The sequence below is a fragment of the Aulostomus chinensis genome, chromosome 8 (assembly GCF_037954235.1).
Source record: "Aulostomus chinensis isolate RoL2024-O1b breed Wild chromosome 8, RoL_Achi_v1.0, whole genome shotgun sequence".
In the NCBI taxonomy this organism is placed as follows: domain Eukaryota; kingdom Metazoa; phylum Chordata; class Actinopteri; order Syngnathiformes; family Aulostomidae; genus Aulostomus; species Aulostomus chinensis.
In genome coordinates, this window is record NC_141327.1 from 22,308,907 (window position 1) to 22,332,173 (window position 23,267).

At 42.9% G+C, this 23,267-nt stretch overlaps 2 protein-coding genes across 4 annotated transcripts in view; both read right to left on the reverse strand.

The window, feature by feature from the left end:
• The window catches only part of coro2aa (coronin 2Aa), a 34,401-nt gene extending 17,813 nt beyond the window's left edge, over window positions 1-16,588 (reverse strand). The window contains exon 1 of one of the 2 annotated variants that reach the window (XM_086211705.1): window positions 16,271-16,588. In XM_086211705.1, the coding sequence (XP_086067831.1) occupies window positions 16,271-16,285 (15 nt within the window). In that variant the 5' untranslated portion in view covers window positions 16,286-16,588. Of the gene's footprint in view, window positions 1-5,284; window positions 5,391-16,270 lie in introns of those variants that run through there. The other variant, XM_086211706.1, reaches the window with a different exon arrangement.
• A 3,681-nt stretch (window positions 16,589-20,269) lies between these two features.
• Window positions 20,270-23,267, reverse strand: part of uso1 (USO1 vesicle transport factor) — a 17,580-nt gene continuing 14,582 nt past the window's right edge. For both annotated transcript variants that reach the window (XM_086211712.1, XM_086211711.1), the window contains 5 exons: window positions 22,551-22,616; window positions 22,046-22,138; window positions 21,860-21,964; window positions 21,548-21,763; window positions 20,270-20,660 (listed from right to left, as the gene is read on the reverse strand). In XM_086211712.1, the coding sequence (XP_086067838.1) occupies window positions 20,583-20,660; window positions 21,548-21,763; window positions 21,860-21,964; window positions 22,046-22,138; window positions 22,551-22,616 (558 nt within the window). In that variant the 3' untranslated portion in view covers window positions 20,270-20,582. The remainder of the gene's footprint in view (window positions 20,661-21,547; window positions 21,764-21,859; window positions 21,965-22,045; window positions 22,139-22,550; window positions 22,617-23,267) is intronic.

Below are 23,267 nucleotides of genomic sequence, written 5' to 3' on the forward strand. Positions count from 1 at the left end.
AGATAACGTGGAGGTCTCCAAAAATTGTCCAAACAACAGCCCATTAGCCAAATATCTTTAAATTATAGTCATAACAGACAAAGAAATGCAGCAGAAATGTTTAATAAAGGAGTGTGGTTTAATATCCTTGGACCTACCGCCCTGCATTCCAAAGGTACTTGCGATTACCTACTGCAGCACATCTGGGCCTCTATCATCAACATTCATGTCCTGCTGAGGTTTACAAGACCAGAGAGGCTCCTAGGGTACAAAGCTAATGCCAACTTCCCACTCAGAATGCCGTGGCACTCACACTAAGCATGAGTGGATCTGACCATTCTGCTTAAATGATGGATAGCAGCTGATAAGATGGTCCTTCATTGTGGCTTCACATTCCTACGAATATGGTCCAGACCACCTCTGAATGTGGTAAAGGTGAGTGCAACCGCGTGCAGGCCTGTGCTACGAGTTGTCACACACGTGTGATTGGATCACTCGGGGTGCATCTTAATTCAAGGTCTCAACAGGGCCCCGGTCAGCTGGGCGGGGTTGTCGTGCTCTTGTTTGATTGACAGCTGCTGGGAAGCGGTCACAATACAGAACAGGGAAAGATAAGCGAAGTGGTGTTGCTACGAGCAACAGAGTGACGCACATCACAAGAAAGCTTCTACTTGCATCTGAAGAGACTGAGGCGACATTTGCATGCTGGAGCAGCTCATTAGTCATGTAGCCCGCTAACTGACATTAGCAGGGCGCTTTTCTACAGAGGCTGTTTGTAAGTGCAGGTCAAAACATGTGTTTGTGATTGTTGCTTCAGGAGACTAAGCAGGCTCTTTTGTGGCAGCTGGCTCAGTGTGATGTCTGTTCTGCCTGTGATACAGACCCACGTTACTGTTTCATGGAAGATTTGATTTTAACAAGACAATATATCATCAAATTAATCCAAACCTAGAGGGTCTTTTTTGTTGTTTTTTTAGCAGGTGAAGAAAAGGTCTGGCCAGCGGCAGCCTCCTTTCAGCTGTGTTTGGCAGCAGGTACACAGCAGGCTACATGGTGGGCGGTCCGCCTCAGCTCCATGCAGAACTGATGACGAAAACACTATTCTGGCTATTTTTACACTGGCTTCTTCCTGATCAAAAGACAGTCAGTCACATTCACTGACGGCAAAATCTTTGTGTTGAACTCACAAGGATTTCTTTTTTCCTAACTCGCTTTATAATATCTCTAGCAAACTAAAGAGAGAAGATCCAGTCGTTTTTGTCAGAGGGGAATTTATTTTAGTCCAATGAGTCACAGCAGCAACCGCAGTAAGGGGACTGTTAAAGCAGTCATAAAGCTAAACTGAAAATGCAGGTATAACTATTTAAAAAAAAAGACATATGACATCTGGTTTTCTCAGCCTGAGCTTTTATGTGGGTTCGGGCATGTAAATGGATGTACGCACTCCTCACCTACAGGCTGTCTGAGCACCTCATCACTTAAAACCACACAGACCAGCAGCCACTCCTCCCTTTGGCTGAGAGGAGTTTTTACTCACTGTGTCATGATATCAGTTACTTCACTAGCATAGCGCCCAAGGCTATGAAGAATTTGAAGCTTAAAAATTGATAATACCAAAGCACAGACACCATCAATACCTCCGACTATTTATTTGAGTGTAAACCCTCTTCTATCCTAATCTATACTCCCTCGAAAACAGAACATGCGCCAGACCATCTTCTCTATCTGCGAATGGGAAAAGCTGCGATATTTTGTAAACGCTCAAAGTGAAATTCAAGGCAAGCACAAGACGGTACAAGTGTGAAAATATGTCAAGGCAGTGCCTTAAAGGAGCATGCCAAGTTTTTGGGAAACCTTTGCTGTCCTCCTCAGAGCCAGACAAGAACATACAGGTATCCTTCTCTCCTTTATGTGTGTGTGTGTGTGTGTGCGCATTTGCATGTTAGGGAATGGAGACCCACAGACACGAGTGACAGATACTTAGCTTAGCACAATAAATAGTAGTGGATGGACAATATAGCTGTGTAGCAAATCTGCCCACTTTTGCGTATTCTAGTTTAAAAAATTCAAGTTTGTCCTCCTCATCGTCTGCTGCAGAACCAGGAGCAGAGGTCGCTCTTCTAGTCATAAACAAATGTTCTGGTTTGTTAGCCAAATTTTGAGACACGGCATAAAATCACTTTGCCAAGCGAGTAAAGCAGCTCTACAGTATGAACCTGACGCTGTAATTCCAGTGTGTTAGAATCAACCCTAACTTAGCATAACAGCAGAGCTAGAAAAAGATGTATGTGCTTACTTTTGACAGAGCTATACTACAAAGCCCATCCACCATTGCGCTAAGCTAACAACCACTCTCAGCCTCCTGATGGTCACACTGGGAGAGAAGGCTATCTGTCTTCTGTCTGGCTTTGAGGACAATGACAAATAAGAGCTTTTCCCAAAAAGTTGGTGTGTTCCTTTAATACTCGTGTCTGTGTAGGTTCTCATTCATCCAGGTCATCGTAGATCGTAGATCGAAGCGAAGTAAAATCTGGTCCATATTTTACTTCGCTTCGATTTAATACTCGTGCATTGTGTGTTTGTGTGTGACAGAGAGCAAGTGATTTGGACTAGCGCTTTCATATGCAGACGCTGACAACCTCTGTCTTATTAATAGGATAAGAGCAGGGATTTATGGCGCACAGTCACCTACTTTCAAGGTGCACGAAGAAGGGAAAACCAACCCTGAGCTCGTAGTGGAAGGAAGAACTTGTCGTTGGATGTGTTGTCACAGTCAGAAGAAGGCCACCAACTGTTGATCTCACGTTTAAGTTGTTCCTTATACTACAAGTGTTGCTGGAGTCTTGACCTCTTGTAAGAGGATAACAGCCACACAGGTAATCCAAGATCTGCTTCATTACGATTGAGCACACGAGTGAATGAGTATGAAAGACTGGATCGAACAGAGTGAACCTGAAGAACCTGAAGACAAAAAAACAAGACAAAAACCTGCAGCTGCACAGTTTTAATGTCTGTTGGTATGACATCCACACCAAAATGTTTGCGTTGTTCTCAGCGTTTCATTTCATGAAATTTACACACGCGTAATTAGTCTTTCGCTCATGTTCTGAAGCAGTTTTTACAGGTTTGGCATCCACATTTGTGTATTCAGATCATCAGCTCACAATGGTCGGCTGTTTCACATTCTAAAGTGTGTTAATCATTAACATATATGGGAGTGTGGTGAACAGGGTGCAGATAATATAAATGAAACCCATCTACTCATGGATGCTGAAAGACTTCCAGAACTTTATTGCAGGATTTTCTATCACAGCATGTGTCATTACAGAAAAAAAATCTATTTAAAAGCAAAGCACTTCGATGACTTTGCATATCGCTTATAAAATATGGAATAAAATAGCACAGAACCACACATTTTTTTTAAGTTTCGATCAGTTATTCTGATGTTGTTTTCATAAAAGTAAAGGCATTCGATAATCAGAAAGGCGGTAATTTAGCTAGATAGTTCAGCGAGTTAACCACCAGCCACTTCCAAGACTTCGTTTTTAAGCTGCACTGCTAAAACTTAAATGTTATAACCAGGGATGTATTTTAGAGCTCCCTTCCACATGTGAAATGGGGGACACACAAAATCCTTGTGTACTATAATATGTGGCCAACGTGTTGTTGGGTTTTTTTTTGCATTGAAAAAACAGTTAGCTCCTTAAAATGTCACCCACTCCTTCCAGACTGAAAATCCAACACTAAATACGAATATATGAAAATACCGACAAAAATCTAAAACGTCCATTCTGTTTGTGAGCTTCCTGTTCCTGCGGTGGCTTTTTGTGACGTCACAAATCAAACTCAGAGCCCCACCTCTTAAAAGCAGCGAGAAAATTTACGCTTTCGTGAACGAATGTGAAAACAGTCTTCTAATGTCAAACTCTGTACACAGTTCTGCACGGTGAACCTCAAACATTCCACTGTGGGAACAGGAGGTTTTAATTGTAACAGCTGTGCTGTGATTTCGGCTGTATTTACATGCTAAATGATCATTCAGCAAGTGAGAGGTGAGGGAATGTCTTGTTTATTCTGTCACGCGGCTCACAGCATCTGTCTGAGCGCACTGCACTGTACGCCACTTGCTGTGCAGTATGAATGCGCTGCCGAAAAGTTACTAGCTTTGTTGCTAGGTCCTTTGTTTTGAGAAAGTCACCTAAATAGTCTGAAAATTGGCCATAGTGGTGATGGTGGCTGTAAGCCGAGGTCAAGAAAGTTTTGTTATCGGTCAATTTAATTTATTTAGTCCTGATAGCAAAGTTGAGTATTTTAAAGGATGCGTTTACTGTCAGTAGAGACATCATAGTAATAAACCTATTCTTGGACACTAGCACCAATTTGCAAAATCTGACTGGACAGGGAGCGGCGCTAAGAAACGATGGTTTAACACCGTCTTTTTAAATCAACACACACACACAAACAGTACAAATATAATAACAAATGTTGCCTGAATGAAAAGTAGTATGAAGCAATTATTAAGATCCAAAAATATCCCACTCAGGGATAAAGAAAAATGAACAAGCCTGAAAATCTGACCAGACTTGAAATAACAGATTGGATACTCAACACCTCCCACCACACTCAAAAGTACGGAGGATCAATGCCTTACAGGCACTACGAGGTTCATAAACCCTGACATGAGGGCCAGGATAGTCCTGTTAATGAAAAGACCTCATGCCGACTGTGATTCAAGCCACAAATCCCATATGTCAGTGAATGGTAGTGTTTTAAAGGGTGGACGCCACCATAAATAGCCATTTGTGGTTTGAGATGACTTGACTACGACCACGGATGATGTCATTGACACTGTTGTGGAACAGCCTAAGTTTCAGCTGAAGAAACTTCCACGCTTACGGCAGCGAATGAGTGGCTACTCGTCCAAGTTTGAGCAAAGGACAAATCAACAGAGTACGAGTGGAGTAAAGTGGAAATTTTTTTTAAAAATACTCAGACTCAAGTTGGTATGAAGATAAAATTCTGCTTCATCTTGTTGACATGAACATGAACACACACACACACACACACACACACACACACACACACACTCCTGAGTGTGAATAAAGTGAGCACACGTACACATGCAGTTGTTGACAGAATGTCAAATTCCGGAGACACACCAGGACATGAAACACATCAAGAAACAGATAGAGAGGCAACACGGAAGAAGAAGCAGAAAGAGAGAGAGAGCAGGGGTGAGAGAGAGAGAACATATGAAATTGAGAGCAAGAGGGAGTGTGACAGAGACCAACTGGGCAGCACTCACCCTGAAGAGTGAGTCGTCACTGGGAACAAGACTCAGCACCAGGTCCTTGAATTAGAACAAGTGGCAAGACGAAGGAAAAAAAAATCACCACCCTCCCATCCCCCCCCCCCAAAAAACCACACACACACACACACACACACACACACACACACACACGCAAAACAGTCCCAGCAGAGTTCTCCTCTTCTTTAATGTGTTCAGTCCACACAGTCAGAGGAGATGGTGAGTGTGAGTGTGTATGTGTGTGTGCAGTGTGAAGGCGAGTGCATGTGTGGACAAGCAGGGAGAGAGCGCAGGAGCGTGTACACTCCCTGAGAGGGGAGGTGACTAGAAGGAGAGAGAGAGAGAGCGAGAGAGAGAGAGCGAGAGAGAGAGAGAGCGCGGCAGGTAATCACACTCCCTCTCCTTCACCGTGTGCCACTCGTCAGCTTGCTCAATCATGACTCCATCCATGAGGCGGCGGAGAGGGAAACCTCACCCTTGTTGCTCAATTGAATGATTTAGCAGTCAGATGATCCAAGAATCAATACGATGAACTAAAAGTGAATTCAAATGAAGCACGGGGAGAGAGAGAGCAGTAACAGAGCAATGACAAGATGGCATCCCGCTGGCTTAAGATGCAGCTCTCTCTTCCTTCCTGTCCATTCTCCATCATCTCCTATCTAATAAAGGAAATGCTACAAATTTACTGAGGGTGGTGCACGAATTCAATCATGTTGACTTGATCTTACCAGATGTTCACCCCACTAATATTTCCACTCGCTGTCATATTGTCTCAAACCTCCCCCTCACATGGCTTCAGCTGGCCAGCGGTGGTAATCACTCCGAGTCAAAGTGAAACATTATGTAATGGTGCATTAGCACGAGAGGCTAACAGAGCCCTGCCAAGTCGATAGCTGGACAGTCAGTCAGTCAGGGGGGGAAAAAAACTGGCAGTTGACAGCTGGCCTTCACACGGTCAAACAGGGGTGGAGCTCAGAGGCCGATCAATCCTCATTATTGCACAAACGTGCAGGCCTGCATGCTTGTTTGTGTAGGTAAGACGAAGTCACATTATAGATATGAGAGAAGCTAGAAACACCTCAGCACAGAGTACAAATCTAGAGTGCAGACCTTCAAAATCAACACAAAAATGCAGTTTTTCACTGATTAACACAAATTTAATGGAGTTCTTGCTTGAGGCAGGATTCACCCCTCCAGCAAATTTTGTAAAAAATCAAGTAAGTTTCCGCCTGAACCCACACGGCCTCCTCTGCAGCGGTAATTAAAGTCCAGCAATCTTATTTTCTCCAACACATTTTGCGTACGGTCTTCTGATCTCTTTTCAGTGTTAACACCAGCTCAGAGATATAAATGCTCACAGCAGTGGAAAAAAAAAGTCGATCCAGCATTGTATATTACCCATTCATAAAAAAGGGGCAGATGCACACACTAAAACACACACTTGTGATAAAGCTGGCCAGAAATATATCACGGCCACACCAAAGTCCAACGGTCACACAAACTGCCTCGGACAAAAATCAAGTGAGGAGGTGGTTCATTTTAGCCGATCAGATCATTCAGTCCACTCACTGACAGACAATAGCAAGTCTGAACCACTTCTTAATTATCTTGAAGATGGAGACTAAACGAGGAATAGATTTAATGAGCCAGCCAGTATCACCGTGCCAAAGGTGTGTCAGAGACATCGACTGTCCTTATCAGGAAGCCAGTCTTTTACTTAGGATACCTCCTGGCAGGAGAGCAAGTTGTTGTTCCACACTTAGTTTCCTCTCATTCAGCGTTAGGAGCGTCTGAGTTGTGTCTAATGAAGAGTAAAGACAGCCCTAAATTCTTGTGTTTTTTTGTTTTGTTTTTTAACTAGAGGCTTGCTCTCTAATCACAGATCACTCCGACGCAGACTAATAGCCAGCTGCTGTGAGAAAACAGGGCAGCCGCTTTGACGCTGCCGAGTCGCGGTGACCTTAACATCATTGCTGATTAGCCGTCTGACTGTTTTGACTGGAGAACACCTGGTTTCAGCGACAAGTGCAACCCTGTGTTTCAGTTTGGAGCCTGAACTGCTGTGGTGAGGTTTTTTTGTTCTTGAGTATTTCCACTGTCGACCCGTCCTGGGTGAACCCTGCCCCTCGCCCAATGTTAGCTGGGATAGGCTCCACCCCCAACTCCCCTTAATGGATAAGCGGTATAGAAAATGGATGGATGGATATTTTCATTCCAGAGACTAAAAGGTCAAGTGCAGCACCATTCACATAAACACTTAACCCAACAGGTGCAGTCAATAAGTCAGTAAGTCCTCTCGAGCCAGTGTACACAGAAACCTCCATTAAAAATAGATTAATTTACACGGGAGGAGAGAAACGAGACTGGCCAGGGCAACACCTTGGAAGGGCATTTTTACGAAGTGTTCACATGATACGACAAATGAGAAGAGTCGAACTTTTCAAGTCTGACATCAATTTGCACGTTGTCGTCTTCTGGTTTTATTGCTTTACTGTGCAAATAAAGAGCCGCACCTACTCCGCAGAAACCCGGCGACCTCACCTCATTACTTCAATTTCAGTTCATGCAGGATGTAATTCACAAAAGTAGGTTCTTTTTTAAATTTGATGTCCATGTCCTTCACAGGACTGTTGCACCCAGTAGGAAACCTTTCTGAATCATCTTGGGAGTTGATACTTCAGTGTGTTTACGAAACAACATCCAGTGAGCAGCACCATATTTGTAGAATCATGGGAGTCGTCGTTTTAAACGAGCAGCGCTGCTGTTGATGATGAATCTGACACACCTCAGGCACATGTCCCGTTTACAGGTGAGGTCATGGATTTGTCACTTTCAGTCACGTCGGACGCGTCACGTCTCTCAGTGAGGGAAGAAAACAAAAAAAACAACAGTACAGGAAATGCAGACTGACAAGGGCCTCATGAAAATAACGCCTCAATTTCAGTGCAACTTTACCCTTTATTGGGCAAATAATAGGCAGAATCTAAGAATTTTATATTTAAATTTTCTCATATATGCATATATGTTGACATGTAGTAGATTATATCCATCCATTGTCTACCGCTTATTATAACCTTAAGGGTCGTGGGGGGGGCTGGAGCCTATCCCTGCGGCTTTTGGGCGAAAGTGAATCTCTTCTCTTTAAACAATCGTTGCAAGGAGAACAGAAGTGTTTGGCTTCTGTTTTGTTTTTTGTTTTTAATAGACCGCAGAAACTAAAGTGAAACAGGCCAGATGTAAGTAGCTCCGCATGAAGGAAAATGATCTTGTTCTGTTATAGTTGAACAAAATTTACTCCATAAATATCCTTTTCTTTCCAATACTTTACACTCTTGACGACACAACTGCACCAAGACCGAAACGATCAGCAGGTTTCAGATCCGAGGGGTTTTAAACAGGTAAAAGGTGTGACGCTGACACACAAAAGCTTCATTGTTTGTTTGTTTGAGGCTCCTCCGCTCCGGGATCAATCACCGGCGCAGCGCCTTAACATGCAGCCACTGCGATTCTTTCTGCTAAACGTTTTTCTGTACATTTCTAAGGAGCAAAGATCCAAGCGGACAAAAGACTGATGAAAATAAATCGGTACAGACGACAGGACGGAGGGAGTATTTGATAAGACTGATGATTAAAAAAAAAAGAGAGAAAGTTGGTTGCTGATGTTTTCAAATTAAAAGCAACGTTTCATCACGTGGACGGGTAAAGTACATCGTGTGAGGATGATCTCACCTCTGTGTTAGCATGCCTGTACAGTGCGAGCCGTTCTTTCATGTCTGATTCACGCCAGCCATTCCCATACAGTGATATCACACCTGCTTACCTCAACTTTGGCAACAACCCGTGGATGGTACAGCCAACAATCCCTGGAGTCACATCAGAGGGGAACATTTTACACTCCTTAAAGATCGAGAATCAAGTTCAAGACGCAAAACTTCCTTTTGTTTCACAGCTTTGATGATTATAGAGAGCGAGAGACTTTGGCTGGATGTTACGAGCAGGAAAACAGATGGAGGCACAAACACTTTGTCACTGTACTTAAAGTAATTTTTTTCAGCTATTGGTGCTTTACTTGACTATTTTCTTACAACTTTCAGTTTTTAGTTTCTTCAGTTGAACCCAAATATCTGTGCTTTCTAGTTTCAACATTTTAAAAGGGATAGTTAACCCAAAATCCAGTTTGCTTTTTTTTTTTTTTTAAGTCTTGACATGTCGAGGCTTCAGGACATTTGAGTTGCTTTGGCCAAGCAGTGCAGAGGCGTTTTATGGTTTTACTCACTTCAGTCTATTTTTTACATTTGAAGACTGGTCGCCATTCACTTCCATTGTTTGGGAAATTACTGACACACCTTTCTCTGCGTTTTCCTCTGGCCGGGATTTGTGGAGAAACATGAATCACCCAACCGTCCAGTAGCATGAGCAGACGATGGAAATTGCATTTCTTGGTTGAACTGTCCCTTTAAAAACAGGCTTGCTACTTTTATTATATGCTCTGATGCATGCCAGACAAAAAAATAAATAAATAAATAAAAATGCTGGACTAAGAGAAACAGATGGGAGTTGTTTTTAAGGGGATGGATAACTTGGATGCAACTTCCTGAAACACAAACAGAGAGGAGAAAATATACGGCAAACTTTAAAAACACTCGCCTCTGAATGCATGGATGTCCGTGGAGAGACACACGTCCGCATCCATCCTGTACTTCATTACTTTTATTTCAGTAAATAGGTTGAATCAGTGCTCCTTTTTAAGAAAAACAAAAAACAAAACATATCTGTACTTCTACTTGATTTATGACTCTGTGCACCTATCCCACCTCTGAGCAAGACCCAAGACAGTGAGGACATGGGATGTTGCATCACCAAGAAAATCACACTTAAAACCAGGCACCCGGCATGTCAAGTATTTCATATTTATGAACATGTGGGCAAGTGTTTGATATTCCTGATGATGATTTTCTTCAAGTGTAACCGGCCCGTGTGTGTGTGTGTTTATCTCGTATTAACTACAACCAAGCGAGCAGCCGCTGGCGTCTGCAGCGAAAGCTCCTGACACGGTTAAAAATAATCAGCATCAAAGCCAAGACGGCAGAGGAAAAAACATGCCAAAGCATAAAATGAGGTTTGATGTTCTAAAATTAGCTCGAGCGGTGCTGCCTGAGGAAAGATGGATGCCCGTTTCTTACAGAATACATATTAAAAGTCAAAAGGGTTGATTGTGAAGCGATGAGCCTGAAGAAGTCGCAGGGATCTTCGTCAGTGTCAGCGAGCCTCGTCCGTCTGTGCTAACCATAGTAACTGTAGTCAAGGTGAGTTTCACTTTCTGGGACTCAAGGGGATTAGTTGGCCTTTATAAGAGCTCAGCCTCCCGTCATACACAGCACACAGACGCCGCCCTGCTGCACTTGTCAGGCCGAGGGAGGCCGCCGCTAATCAGATCACCCCCATTAGCTAACAGCATTAACGCGCTGTGATACTCATGTGCAGCTCGCTTACGTCCTTGTGCCGCGCAGTTTGTCTGACACAGAGGAATAAAACAAACAAATAAAAATCTGAGAATGATGCAGTAATGTACTTAGACATGCAAGCATCCCAACACTGGAAAATTAGCACTTTTGACATTCAAAGTGTCAGCTTACCATCCCGCTAGCTGCTAGCTGTAGTAGATTCTGCTAGCTTACGCGCGAACTAGAGGTTCTAAACAACAACAACAACAAAAAAGACCAATATCTGTTGATACTGATGACATGTTGATATTATTGTGGATAACTAGTTTCAAGTGACTTGTAAATCATAAATATAACCGACAATGATTACTACACAGGTGTGTTTTGGGATGGAGAAACAAATTAGCCTTCTCTGTTGTTAGACAACCTGCTCTTACAGCATTTTTGATGAGATACAAGCGAAGGGCTACTTTAGACCTCGGCAATCAATACGGCGATCACTCACACACACGCCAGCACACACATTTACTCCTCCTCATGAATAATGAATCCCACCGTGCTGACCCATCTGCTTCACAATGAAGACCCTCTGACAGCAGAAACAACAGGACCCTGCGTCTGAAAGGCTTAAATAAATAACATCCTGTCGCTGGTCATTTACTTCATCAGGAAGGCGAAGAATATATTTTATATATTTTATCAAAGGGTCAAAAGAATTCAGATGTTTCTTGTGACTGGACAGTTTTACCTCTCAACTCAGAGGAAGGAGAGATGAAAAATCCCCCTTGGGTTTATATAAAATTCATGTTGACACAAGGTAGTGAGGCTGAGGATGCTAAAAGATATTCTAAGTGTTTTCACGATAACTCAGCGTGCTCTCTACTGACTGCATGAAATGTTACGTTTCAAAATAAAAGCCCTCACATTTGAGATTGTGGTATCCAGTATTGATCAGATATCAGAGCTCTTATCCCCACCAGATGAAATCTTGTGTATGAACGCTTGACATTGAACAAATCCACATACTCTTGTCATTTTTTTTAAAGTAATCTCCTCCCCGAGTGCCCCACGTGGGAGCAGCACCAGATAATCCGCCAACAGTCGCGCAGCTGTCATGTCAGGAACGTGCGGGCCAGCCCGCCGAGACGGATGTGACTGACGGTGATGTAACAGCAAAGAGTAGAGGTGCGAGCGGGTCTTTTTTGTTTCAAAAATCATTGATGGATCCGCCCTGCAGTGACAAGACACAGCAGGAGCTGCTTAGTGAGGGGAAAGTGTGTGTGATAACAATGGAGAGGTTCCACCGTCACGTGCCGCCTCTCGGGTTACATAAGAGCATTTTAGGATTTCCAAACCATTGTTGGGACGAGTACAGTAATGATCCTGAACATCCACCAGCAGATTGTTTCCTAAAGCCTGTGCGCTCCAATATGGTGGATTTGCTTGATTCAGTTTGGCAGCTGGAGCACATGAAATGGGATGAAAGACATTAAAAAAAAAAAAAAAATCATTAAAATTATCATGAGATTTTTAAAGATGACATTCAATCACGACGCAACGGGACAAGCGGAAAATATAAAAGATCAAACTTCCACCGTCAGTCAGAATTCCCACCTCAGAGCCTACATTATTCTGCAGTCACCATTATTAAGTTTAATTGAAGAGAACCTTTCTATAATTGAACGAAATATCGGTATGTTTGTCTTTTATTTGGCTGATTAAATCAACAATTGAATTCTTCAGCAAAGGCAAACCTGGCAGGCAGAGGAAGCAGCGCTATGTTTGTCGACGAAACGGTCCGGGATGACACAGCCACTGAGATGACAGCCACTGAGATGACAGCCACTGAGATGACAGACGAGATTCTAGGTAGCTTTGATGCCGTCTGTGAGCAAAGCGGTCAGACATCAAAGATGAAGGGCTGACAGAACCAGGGATCTGCACTGACCGAGATGACAGCTAGAACGTCTGAGATCAAAGTCAGAGGTCAAAGTCAGAGATGAGGTAGTGATGTCAGAGGCAAGTCAGAACCCAAAGAACAACCAGCGCTGCACAAGTAAATTCAACTGTAAATAAAATAGCTTTAGTTAATCGAAAACTGAATATTCAGAGCAACACAATGATGAGTGACAGGTGTTTGACTGACATCACATTTGAGAAGCTTAAAACTGGAGATGTTTTAGGCCTTTTTTGCTGACGTTCAACAACGATTTCCAAACATTTTTTGAGTTGTTTTGTTTTTTTTCTCCCGTTGACTATTCCTGCTCTGTCACAACTCCTTTTACCGAGTCACTTTGCACAGTTGTATCTCCATTGATAGGCTTTTCAAGTTATCGGGCCACAGCGAGTACAGGTTTTACCTCCAGCTAGTGAGCCATCGCCATCATTGCACAACAGATATGTGTAAGAGACGTGTCGCCCAGAGGGGGATTTCTGCAGATCAGGACTTTAGATCCAGGGGCATATTTGCACACCTTCACTCCCAGCTGTTATTTCAGCAGCAGGACTTTGATACCTGCCGACAGTATCGGCCTAGAAACCTGCTCCGTTTTGATGACAAGATCTGTCCTTTCACAGTTCAGCACTCGGAAGAAAAAAAACAAAAGAGTCTCGGCGTACGAGATTCTCAAGAAGACAGCTTCTCCACGTCCAAAACTGCTCAGTCCACAGACTGCAGGGGCAGGAGAATGCCAGGTATGCGTGTTGACAGGCGATAAGTCCAAACACCACAGACACAAAGTTGCTTTTTATGACCCAACATGACGGTGCACCGCAGATTTCACCAGAGACAAAGTAGAGTTAAACACAACGGAGTGAAGTGCCTTCACACACCAGAGACTCCTCCCCCCCCCAAAAAAAACAAACAAACATGATGATTTGAAGCCACCTAGAGATGAAGTTTATTCTTGGCTGGAAGTCCGCGGTTTGCCACAGTCGGGGGAAGCTGCAGCAAACTCATTAGTCTAACGCTGCTTTTGGCAACTGTTTGCCATGAGGTGGATGACAGGCGGATCCAGAGCTGGCATGTGACACCTCCACACGCCACACAACTACCAGCATCGCTCGCTCTGCGGCGTCTCCACTGAAGGCCTCATTCTAAGTTCACGACAACGTGACTTTTAGTTTAAGGCCATCACATACTAAGATACTAAGATGTGAAAATGATATTGCCTTTCTACCAATAATCCCTCCTAATTCTACAAACTGGCTCTCCTTAATCCAGGTTTGAATGAACTGGTTCATTTAGTTGAAGCTTGATTCAGTGCGATTGATGATTAATTAAAAAACAAGACGGAGAAGATATGTGCCAAAATCACATCGATTTATCAATAGTTTCTCCTAAAAAAAAAACCCAACTTCAATGACTTCTTTAGTGGCGTTTCATTGAATTCAAACAACACAATCCATTCCTTTCTGGACGATGCCGTCAGCGGGGGCAGGTCACGCCCCTCTGGGAGTGAAGGACCACGTCCTGGACCCCCCCCCCCCCTCCCTTACATGTGGTGAACATTAGACCCGGGTCATTACACTCCGAGCTCTCAAACTGCTTTTTCTTTTGTCTTAAGTTTGTTTACGTCCACGCAGACAAGAGTGAGACAAACAATAGACGCGAACCATCTGGTGAACCGGCGGCCGGACAGGGAGCAGCCGCCCGCAGGGCCCGAATAATAGACCTCACTGACAACTGAGAGTGTTTGCAGACTTTACAGTAGTGTTCAGCTGACAGGGTTAAAGATCCAGGATGTATCTGAGGATACTGGTGCTAATGGGAAAAATGAATGAAACCAGCACTAATGCGTCTTTTCATCAGCACTTCCTGTAATCCCAACTTTGTTTTATTGTCCATTGAATGTGTGTGTGTGTGTGTGTGTGTGTGTGGGGGGGATAAATCAGCGATCATGCATCGTCGTTCCCGTCGAAATAATTGTTCCTCATCGAAAGAAAATCAAAAAAACCCTGAAACGATCCACAAGAGGAGACAAAAGAGTTGTGTTGGTGAAAATTATTCGTCAATTTAAAAAAAAGGTGGAAAAGAAATCAATTTGCAACTTCCCTAATAATCAGTTTCATCACTTTCCATTCGTCGATTAACATCTCAACGTGACGGCTTTTAACACGTATGAGCAAACTGGTGCTGATGTCTTACATGTGGGGACGCGTGATGTGATGAGTCATCATCATCAGATAATTGGGACATCACCACATCTATTCATCGGTACTTGTGTAGTTTTACACAGTTTCATGCAGATGCTGCTCATTCCAGTTCAACTTTTGTTTTGAGGTCTAAACAAACCCAGTCAGTCCCAGCGTGCAGCTCTCACTCCCCGGCTACTTCAGGTCCCTGATCGCACTTTTCTGTAGATGAACCGACTTCATTGTGTTGATTCAATTTCTCGGTTCCGCCTGACAACACGACCAGAAGCTTGTTGCATGTGCAGGAGAGGGAAAAACTACTACTTTTCAAAAAAATTGCACATTGCGCATTCATGTCCTCGCAACCGGTTTTTGATCTCACTGAGGATGTTTACATGGATCAGATAAGGATTCTGGATCAGGTCTTCCTCCTGTTCTCCAGAAGAACCTTCAGAATAGAGAAGAAGGACGAGTGGAACGATCAGGTTGCAGGTTTTTCGTTGTGGTTTCTTTTTTTTAACAAATAGCGATGTGACACCTACACTTTTTGTTTTGCATTTCATTTTCACAGGCGGATTAAAAAAAAAAAAACAGCTCACGGGATCTGCATGATGCACTTGGCCATATTACCATTTTGATAATATTTGGATTAAATTTTCAGCTTTCCTAACACTTTACAGCTTAGTGATTTGGTCTCTGGCAGAGTTCAAAGCTCTGATACCAACAGAAGCGTGCCAGTGCTGTTCCTTAACTCGAAATATTGGAGATGCATTAAGTCAGCATGTCAATGGTCATGCATTCATACATGAACATCAGTCCCAGTCTCTTCCTCTTTAACAACAGATATTGTGAAAACGATTCAATAAATATATGCAATCAATATCGGGTGTATGGGCTTTGATCAAACGTTTTTAAAAAAGAAATCAGTATGACATAAACTTGCTTAATACAAGTAATACTGAACTTGGTAATTAGCTAAAGAAAAGAAATAAAAGGCCACCATCCTAGTTACCGTAGCTGGTACTTTCAACTACTTCTCTCTATACTGGCGTGTGAACCTTTGTAAACAGGTTATGATGGGCCATGTTGACCTGGAATTGACTTCCTGGTTAAATAAATGGTACATTTTCAAATGTATGAGACTCAGAAGTGTGTGTGCAACGACAGAAACTCCACGTAAGGCTCCACTACAACCTTCCGTCATGTGGAAACTCGAGCCGTGTTTTGTCCCGGGTGACTCAGAGGGTCTGAAGCCGCATGGCAGAGCTGCAGCTCGGACACACGCCGCTGCCACCCTGCCACAGCTCTCACGGATGGTCCGGTTGTGATGCAGCGCTGCAAACACGCCCGGAACACGGCAGGAGAGCAGCGCAACACCGCCGGAGCGAACATGAGGGGAACTCACCTTTGAGACGGTCATATGGTGCGAGATGCGGCGGCAGGTGGCGGTGGTTTTCCCCCTCCCTCCTCTCCCTGAGGAGGAGTCGGTGGAGTGGAGCTGGTGGAGGAGCGTTACAACCCCGGTGTGTGCTGCTGCTGCTCCCGCTGCTGCTGCTGCTGCTGCATGGTGGTCACTTCGGCGTCTGCATGACTCGACCTTGAGAGTCCCACCGAGGAGCTCCCAGACAGACGTGAACCCGACGACACCATGGAGAGAGGAAAAAAAAAGGAAAAAAGAAAAACAAGAGCCAGAGGATGAGGAGGAGAGACGGGAGCTCAGGATGAGCCGAGGGGGAGGAGGGAGGAGTAGGGAGGGAGGGGCGAGGCCTCGACCACTCAGGTTGATTCAAACTAACTTGGTTAGCCGCAGGGGAGGCAGCCTCAGACTTGGTTTAGTACGAAATAGAACATATATTTTGTTTTATTCATTATTAAGCTTAGAAGTAGCAATAGGAGCTGTATTGGTGTTGTTCCTGCTCTAGATATTCATTTTTTTTTATTTAACTTTTAATACATTTCATTGTATTTCACGTCATCACATAAGCACACATAAAGCATGTTGTTCTTTGTGGAGTTACAACTATACAACAGGCAAATAACTATATTCTTATTTCTTATTTCTCAGTGGACAGTTTGTTAAGATTTTTTTTAAGTATATCCGTCACATTGCAAAATATATCTCAGACACAATTTGCTATATACAAAAAAATAAATAAAATATTGAGTTCCTTAAATACTGCGAGAGTAGGAGTTTTATCAATGTATGTTTTTACTCCATGATAAAAAAAAAAACTTTACTGTGTACACTGAGTCTGGAGAAACATCTTGAGAACCAAACTGTTTTATTTCAGTAGATACGACTGTGGAAAGTCCGATGGACACGCAATAAACCCAAAGAAGCAGTGTGATTGTTTCTCACAACAAGCAGATGATAATGAAGCCGCATGTACTTGGAGCGTGTGAGACGTAATTCAGAGTAGAGACGGCGGGGGAGGCGTCAGCAGAAGCCCACAGGTCTGGGGACAAATGTCAGGCACATGTAAATGTTGTTGGACCCTGAAGGGACAATACACACCATTGTATTTGTATACATTCTCTGATGGTCGTGTGTGTGTGTGTGTGTGTGTGTGTGTGTGTGTGTGTGTGTGTGTGTGTGTGTGTGTGCTGTATAATGATAAATCTCACCAGGCTGACTCAGTGACATCACACCAGGTGGAACCGTGACTAAATGAAGAAGTAGGCAAGAACCAGTCTCATATTTGAAAAAATAATATAGCTTGTCAACTTCTAATTGACTATCATTGGCTACTGACTTGTGTTTTTCAAATCTCCACCACACATACACAGATATGAAGAAGAATACACGAAGAAGAATATAAGAAAAATGTCTGACATGTTTTCACATGGGGAAAAGGATATAACATCATTTCTATCAAAATGCCACCTTCCTCTACGCCCTCGCTGAAAATTCCAGATTTCCTGGATATACAAATATTATTTTCACTTGTTAAACCACTGGACACAAGATGTCTCCAGCTACTCTTTAAGGTGCATTCTGCACCCCAGTCGTCAAGTTCTTTATTACATACGTGTAAATACTAGAACAGACCCAGCGTCAAAAAAACATTTGTGATGTCACAAATCAAACCTTTAGAAATCAGAGGTGCACTGAGTGCAGTAAAAATGTTCACTTTAACCAATGAATGTGAGAACCGTCTTCCAGTGTCAGCACGTTATTCTACACAGTGAAGCTCGAATGTTCAACTAAAACCAGGAAAACATATTTATAGTACATGAGATGGTCATAAAGGTGTTTTCAACGGATAAAAATGTTTTTTATTCTACTGCGTTTCTTTATTTGAGGATGTTTGCTGCCCTCTAGTGTTGCTTTTCAAGTACTACAAGAGAGTAAACCGTTCACTGCACGGTCAACACAATTACCCAAAATCTGCCTTAAACATTGTGACAGATAAACATTCCACTCTTGCCTGAAGTTTACGAAACTGGTATGAATTAATTAATCCCGTTTCACTGGTAACATCTTCATACAGCAGGAAAAACAAGAATAAATAAAACTACAGATGATGGCTGGTTGGGCTTTGGTTGCTTCAGATTCAGGGTCCTGTAACACTGGTCGAGGCACCAAGTCATTCAGGAATCTGATGTCACTTTTTCCCGCTGAAGATCTAAATGTCTAGACTAATAAAGCATCATTATTAAGTGTGAAAGTTCATTCTTGTCATGGACACACACACACACACACACACACACAAACACACACACACGCGCGCGCACACACACACAAAAAAAGCAGGAGGCCGATCAAATCTCCAGATCTTCCCCTCCATCAGGTGGAAATGTTGCCTCTTCTGCTAATTTCTTCTCACCCATGTTGACTGCGGTGAAAATTGTCTCCGAAAAGAATTGCAACATCACAAAACCCTGCAGAGGTACAGTGAATCGTTCTCCCTTCAGAAGACGAAGATGAAAACTGCAGAGAGAAGCTCAAACACCCCAGTGAAGGAAAAATAAAGGTTTTTCTCATGGAGGGAGGACAAAATTAAATGACCTTAAAAGGGTACATGTCATCTTTACAGTTGAAAAGACAAAACAGTTCGGCTGTTTGGGGCGTTGAAGCGTCTTGCTTTCCCATTCGTCACCTTATTTCTTAAGATAATAATAAGAATTAAGTGAATTAAGAATTTTTAAGTGAGTGAATTAAGAATTTTAAAAAAGTGTTATAAAAATATAATCAGCCATTTAGTGACACTCCGTCACAGTCGGATCAGTTGAGTAACGACCCACTCCTGGCTGAGGGAGAGCCAAGTGTGTCTCCACAGCTGGGAAGGGCCACACACAGTCATGGAACACAAACCGCTTGCAGGCATTTTTTTGGGGGGGGGGGGGGGGGTTACCAGAGCCAAGTGTGAACTACGTTATCAGCGTCCTCATCAGACAGAAGCTCTGGAGCTGAATAGCTGAACTGCTTGTACAAGCTGACTGACTCCAGGAATCTTGTAAGACAAACACAAACAGTGTCATGGTAAACACAGTTGTGGGTTTTCTGGCTCCGCCTCCGCTCGGGCAAAAGCAGAAATCAAAAAGCTCCGCAGAAGATCAGGGAAACTGTGACGGCAAATCATTTTGATTGGGAGGGGAAAAAAAAAAAAAAGGACATGGCCCAGAAAACATTTTCATTTTCAAGAAAGCAAACAAACAAATAAACAAAAAAAAACAAACATAGGAATTCAATCTGCTGGTCGAAAAATACTATTTAATAACGTATCAAAATAAATCAGGGCCTTTTGGGTTTCATTTAAAGTTTGCATTTGTGTACTAATTTTCCGTGTGCATGCTACAACTCTATCACCCCGTGTTGGAACACAACACGACCAAAAATGTTATAAATATTTAAAAGTTTTATCAGATTTTGTCAAAACAAAAACATATATTTTTGAAGGAACCTGACCAACAATCAGACAGAGAACTACACACAAATAAATGCAAAAAGTCTGAGTGTTGATTTAGTAAAATTTAATTTATCTACAATTATTCCTCCATACAGGCATACAGACCGATATATATTTTCTTTTTCATTCAATGTGGCTCATAAATTGATAAGTTACACAATATCATACAGAAGCTGGATGCCAGTACTGGACAAAAAGTTGCAAAAATATCTTTTTTGTCTTTACATGTTTTCTGTCAGTGTTTTGCAGCATATCGTAGAGCGATTAGGTGGTGAGTGTTACTGAGGTACTGGAACACTGACTGACTGGAGAGATCAATTCAATGATGGCACAGTGACGTGTTGCCGGGCGATTCGAGGGTGAGAAGACTCGGGTGCATCGTTGAGGGTCCTGACCGGCTCACCAGCTTGTTTGTGATGAAAAGAAGAATCTAAAAATCTGCTTCCAGTTGCATTTATGCTACTTTTTGTTGGGTTTTTTTAAACTTGTGTGTTAAAAGGAATCTAGCGTCTTTTCTTTTTTTTTTTTTTTTTTTTCTTTTAACCATGAACTCTAATGACAACACGAGAAACACAAGACTGTAAAATCCATCCCAAATGATGGTGAAAAATAGCGGAGATGAACGCCATGACATGTTTAAATCTTTTTGGTGTATTAGTGGAAAGAAAGACGAACCAAATTCTGGATGAAAAAATCCTCAGCATGAACATGTGATGGTGAAACTGTAGACAGTGTGGCAGCTGGAGAGAGAAACCTCCTCAAATATTAGTCCAGTTCCTCCCGCGAGTTCCCCTCTGTCAGTGTTTTCTAGTCCTCCTCATCTTCGTCTTCATCCTCGTCCTCGTCTGTTTGGTCCCTGGCGTCGAGGTCGTCTTCATCTTCCACCTGGAAGGAGAGGGTCACAGTCTAACTAAAGCAAACAGACGAAAGACGGCTGAGCGGTGTGGAGACCGTTGCAGTTCTTCCTCTAGTGCAGCGATTCCCAAAGCCCCGATGAGTCCAACAGCTTCGTCATTTGACTTTTACACTTAATGTCTAACATTTTATTGACTCAAAAATTGATGTGTGCGTGTGTGCGTGTGTGTGTGTGTGTGTGTGTGCGCGCATGCGTGCGGATGGATTACGAACAGCCTTTCCATCACATAGAACTGTTTGGTTTAGAAGGCTGAAGGGAAATGCTTCTTCATCTTAGTTTCCTGTGATGATCAGAGGTGTGGGTGAGCCGCAGGATTCTTAAGTTTGGGAAAAGCTGCTTGAGTGTAAAGCGTACGGCACGACACAGCTACCAGCACAAGCTAGCGGGGACTTAAGAGTGATTCAAACAGTCAAGGACACCCAACAGTCTAACAACAATGTCCATTAGCACCTTTTGATTGTCTTGATAACAAAAAACAAACGCATGCAGAGTGACAACAAAGCCCATTTCTGTTTGGTCTGTTGGACGTTTTGACCGTTAATTAGCTGATGGCGGCAAAAAGAGAGGTTTTCATTAAAGTGCTCTCATCACTGGAGGATGCAAAGTGTGTTTTTGTTGATTATCTGCCATTCAGTCTGGCTGTGATATTTAATCACTTGAACACGTTAAAACACAAAGCGGTTATGTAAGTGTTAAAATGCAGCTGCTAACAGCTAGCATGAAGGACTGAGAAACCCCATTTGGAGCTTCCCCAACCAAAAGTCAGTTTAATAGACTGAGAAGAATTTGATCAGCTCCCGAGTTCAACCAAAGAGGTCACTTATTTCAAGCAAACCCAGACTAGGTGAAGTGTTACCATCTCTCCCAGGTCTTTGAGTCTCTGTTTGAGGTTGTGGATCTTCTGGTCCTGGTCTGCCAGCAGCATCAGCAGGTCGTCCTGTTCCTTCTTGGACTCCTGAACCTCCGTTTGCAGCTTTGCTTTCTCCGTCTTCAGGATAGCAACCGTGCTGGTAGCTGAAGCCAGCTGTTGTTCCAGCTCTGCCCGGCCCTCCCTCCGGCCTTTCACCTCCTCCTGAACACGAGGAGTTGAAGGAGATGAGTGAGAAGGAGATGGCGTCTGGGAGGGTGTTGTATCGAAATTAACGGACACGACAGATAATTCACACACCTCTAGTTTCTCTGTCTCAGATGTCTGTGCTGCAAGTCTACCCTCTAGTTCTGCTATCTTGGCCGTGTCTGATGAGCTGTCTGTGCTGGGAGCTGCGCCTTGAGACTGAGCAACCAAAGACAGGTCAATATTTGAAGTGCAATGTGATATTCATACCACACTGGTGTCATATTTCCATGATTTTACCTCGGCTCTTCTGATCAGGTCTTGATTCTCTGTCTTCAGCTGGCTGATGTCAGCTGACTGGGCCTGGACCTGACTCCTCAAAGTCTCCAGCTCCTGGAACCAACAACACACAACACTCGCTAAACACGTCAACAACAACAAAAAAAACATGTTTCTCAATAAAGTTATAGGAACAAGACTGAGAATACACTGCATGTTTGTTATGAACCGACTCCAAAGCAAACCCATAAATGAAACACAGCATATCTAGAAGTACTGTCTTAATAAAGTTATGATACTTGAAAACAGTATTCTATGATTTGGGACTCAGAGTGTCTGGGAGTATTTCAATGTCTTTTCTTTCTTAGGATGTTTTGTTTTGACAATGTGAAAACTACAGAGCAACGTCAGTCTTACAGTTCAACACGTTCACATGTTTACAAGTCAAATCTCTCTCTCTCTCTCTCTCTCTCTCTCTCTCGATGGTACAGTCTGAAGAGCTACAGCGTGGAGCGATGAGTCCCACCTGGAGGAGTTCTGTGTTGTCTGATCCTCCTGATGAGCCCTCGCATGTCTGTGCCGCCTCCGACCTCTACAGGTCATACATGTGAAGGAGAACATACTTAACTGATCATCATCCACCAGTATTACTATCACTGTCACAAAATGAGGGTTGTTAATCAATATTCTACTTTGAAATACATAATGGAGTTACTAAAAGACACCCAAGACATTCAAATGTGACAATTAATATTCAGCTGTGAGGAAAGAAGTGCTACAGAAACTGCCAACAACCAGGTGGCTGCGTCTGTATGACAAGGTCACATGATGTTACTTTCCTTGATAAAAAAAAAATTGACAAAAGGAAAAAAAAAAAAAAAATCAACCAAGGAACAAAAATCAAGTGGGTTTGATGAAATATTGGTTGGTAAGCCAGTATGAACATGACCCCGATCTGTATCAGCAGTGAACAATGCACTAATTGTGAATCATTCATCATTCATTTGATCTCGCTCCAAGAGACGGGGCACTCAGTTCTCAAACTTGTTTCCTTAACAGACAGGGGAAAAAAAAAACAAAAAACACAATATAAAACATGATGAGTTTTTAAAAAGATATATTCATCGATCACCTACGGTCAATTGACAAAGCTAAATCATTACAATGGTCAATTTATCTCCAGAAACTACTTTTGCTCTCAATTACGCCGCAAATACTCTGAATCAAAGGTTTGTTTTGCCCA